Source organism: Ceratosolen solmsi, unplaced genomic scaffold, assembly GCF_000503995.2.
Source record: "Ceratosolen solmsi marchali unplaced genomic scaffold, CerSol_1.0 scaffold13, whole genome shotgun sequence".
Taxonomy (NCBI): domain Eukaryota; kingdom Metazoa; phylum Arthropoda; class Insecta; order Hymenoptera; family Agaonidae; genus Ceratosolen; species Ceratosolen solmsi.
The window spans coordinates 5,856,254-5,858,908 of NW_011948418.1; the positions used below are offsets into that span (position 1 = coordinate 5,856,254).

General features: G+C 26.4%; 1 protein-coding gene across 2 annotated transcripts in view; it reads left to right on the forward strand.

Moving 5' to 3' along the window:
- The first annotated feature begins 326 nt into the window (after positions 1-326).
- LOC105360166 (xenotropic and polytropic retrovirus receptor 1 homolog) overlaps positions 327-2,655 on the forward strand; it is a 6,218-nt gene continuing 3,889 nt past the window's right edge. The window contains exons 1-5 of one of the 2 annotated variants that reach the window (XM_011496979.1): positions 327-368; positions 1,206-1,300; positions 1,373-1,526; positions 1,631-1,875; positions 2,189-2,450. In XM_011496979.1, coding sequence (XP_011495281.1) covers positions 1,232-1,300; positions 1,373-1,526; positions 1,631-1,875; positions 2,189-2,450 — 730 coding nt within the window. In that variant the 5' untranslated portion in view covers positions 327-368; positions 1,206-1,231. Of the gene's footprint in view, positions 369-1,205; positions 1,301-1,372; positions 1,527-1,630; positions 1,876-2,188; positions 2,451-2,655 lie in introns of those variants that run through there. The other variant, XM_011496978.1, reaches the window with a different exon arrangement.

A 2,655-nucleotide genomic window follows, 5' to 3' on the forward strand; every position in this document is an offset into this window, starting at 1 on the left:
TATTAGTACTTTATAAAAGCTATGATACTATTTAATTTAATTTAATGAGTTTTGTTCTTATTTCAATAGTTTGAATGATTATTCCGTAGAGTGAATTTCAAAAATTTTTATTTAACTTATTTCATTAAACTTTAACTTTCCTTCTGATCACAAGGACGGACAACCAGCTGATACAGTTTGTGCTCTGTGTACAAAATAACTATTTATTTTCTATGACGTCACGTGCACACAAGCAGTGTCACGTGGTATAATTGTTTTAGGAATCAGTGAGAAAAAAAATTAAAAAATCATGTTCTTTTGTTCGTCATCAACAATTTAATGATAATCATTAATGTGAAGTGTGTTATATTTTATTGTATTTGTTAAAGGTGATCATATCTACTATAATTTATTATCGTGAAATGCTTATTTGAAACTGAATTAACACTGTAGTTTATGTGCATGATTAGAAAATATGTAGATCGGAGTTATCATAAGTAAATATACCTACTGTAAGCTTGCTAGTGGGTTACAATTTTGTTCGTACCTTAATTATAATGAAAAGAAACGTCTAAATCATATAATTAAACCTAGATATCTGTAAGAATATTCCGTATTTTATTTTGTTGTTTATTAGTCAATGTATATAACAAGTATTTGCTAAAGTATAAAAAAAAAATATATATATATATGTATATGCATACGCACGTACACATGCACACACACGCTCGCGAGCATATATGAATTCATACATGCCTACATACATGTGCATTTATACACACAGCACACAAAATATATATTAAAAGTTTATTAAAAATAATGCTTAAATAAATTAACTGTAATTGACTAATTTCGTAAGAATAAAAAAGTTTGATATAAAACGAATGCTTTTCAATAACCTCTATTATTGTATAATTAAAATATTTTACTTAAAAACATTTTTGTATAAAAGAATTTAAAAATAATCTACAAGTAGGTTAACCTCGTATGCATTGTAATGTTCTTTGCAGTATGCATTTAAAAAACCATGAATTCAAATAGCTACTTGTATCTTATGACCATTTACTTTACAAATATTTACATCAAATCATAGCTAACAAAGGGTTCAAAAACTTTATAATAGAATGTCTAAAGAATAATTTCATATCAAGTATTGTTAGATATTAGATTTCTTCGGTTGGAATGTTAGGAATTATACGTGGTTACAATTATACTTATTTTTACAGAATAAATTGAAATTTAAAAAGTTGAAATGAAGTTTGCAGAACATCTTTCTGCACATATTACACCGGAATGGCGCAAACAATATATAAGTTACGAGGTAAAATTATTTTAGAAACTGTTTTTGCAAAATAATACGCAACGGTTTATAAAAGAAAGTTTTAATATTTAGGAAATGAAGGCAATGTTATATACTGCCATCGAAGAGGCACCTTCGTCTGAAAGTGTTGAGCCAGAAGTCATAACTAGACATTTTGCTTCATTTGATGAAGTATTCTTTACTTTTTGTGATAGGGAATTAAAGAAAATCAATACTTTTTATTCTGGTAAGTATTTCCACAGATCTATTAATAAATGTAAAATATTATTTATTACTAATTTTATTATAAAATATAAATATAATAATATTAATTTAATTATTTATTTAAAGAAAAATTAGCAGAAGCAACTCGAAAGTACGCATCGTTACAAAGTGAACTTAAAACAGCTCAGGATCTTCAACATGGCGGAAATAAACATAGAGGAAAAGCTGCTTTAAAAACTCAACTTCCAGCAAGAAAAATGAGAGAGCTTAAATTAGCTTTTTCAGAATTTTATCTTTCCCTCATTCTTTTACAAAATTATCAAAATCTAAACTACACTGGTTTTAGAAAGATTTTAAAGAAACATGACAAGGTATATCATAGTATATTTATAAAAATTCCAAATAATCAATATTAATGATTAGTAATAAAAACAAGAAATGAAAAATATATTTGTTTTCATGATTTGAGTATTCTTGCACATATTATTATTTATAATCTTATTTCTATTTGTATATATGAAGCAATAATTAATGAAATGATGATATTTAATTTAAAGAATTTGGAGATTTTCAAGTATATTTTAAATATGTTATTGCAACTATTTTGAAAGTGTAAGGCTGTTATTCGAAATTATTAAGTATTCGCATAATCAACTGTATAGAAGATTTGAAATTCCATTTTAGTTGCTTACTGTCGATGCTGGATCAAAATGGAGAGTAGAATGCGTAGAAACTACACACTTCTATACGTCAAAGGATATAGACAAACTCATCCAAGAGACAGAAGCAACTGTTACAAATGGTTTAGAGGGTGGTGATCGCCAGCGTGCCATGAAGAGACTTCGAGTTCCACCGCTTGGTGAACATCAGAGTCCATGGACAACCTTTAAAGTTGGTTTATTTTCTGGTAGTTTCATAGTACTATTTATAGCAGTTATATTATCAGGTAAGAGTTATTAAACTAACGGTATTAAATAAAACACGTAGATTAAAATGGATTAATGATATTGTTAAGGGTCAATCGTATAAATATCATCGAGAGCATTTAAATATATTATTTTCATATTATATATATATGTATATATATATATATATATATATATATATATATATATATATATATATATATACTCACACACACGCGTTCTATC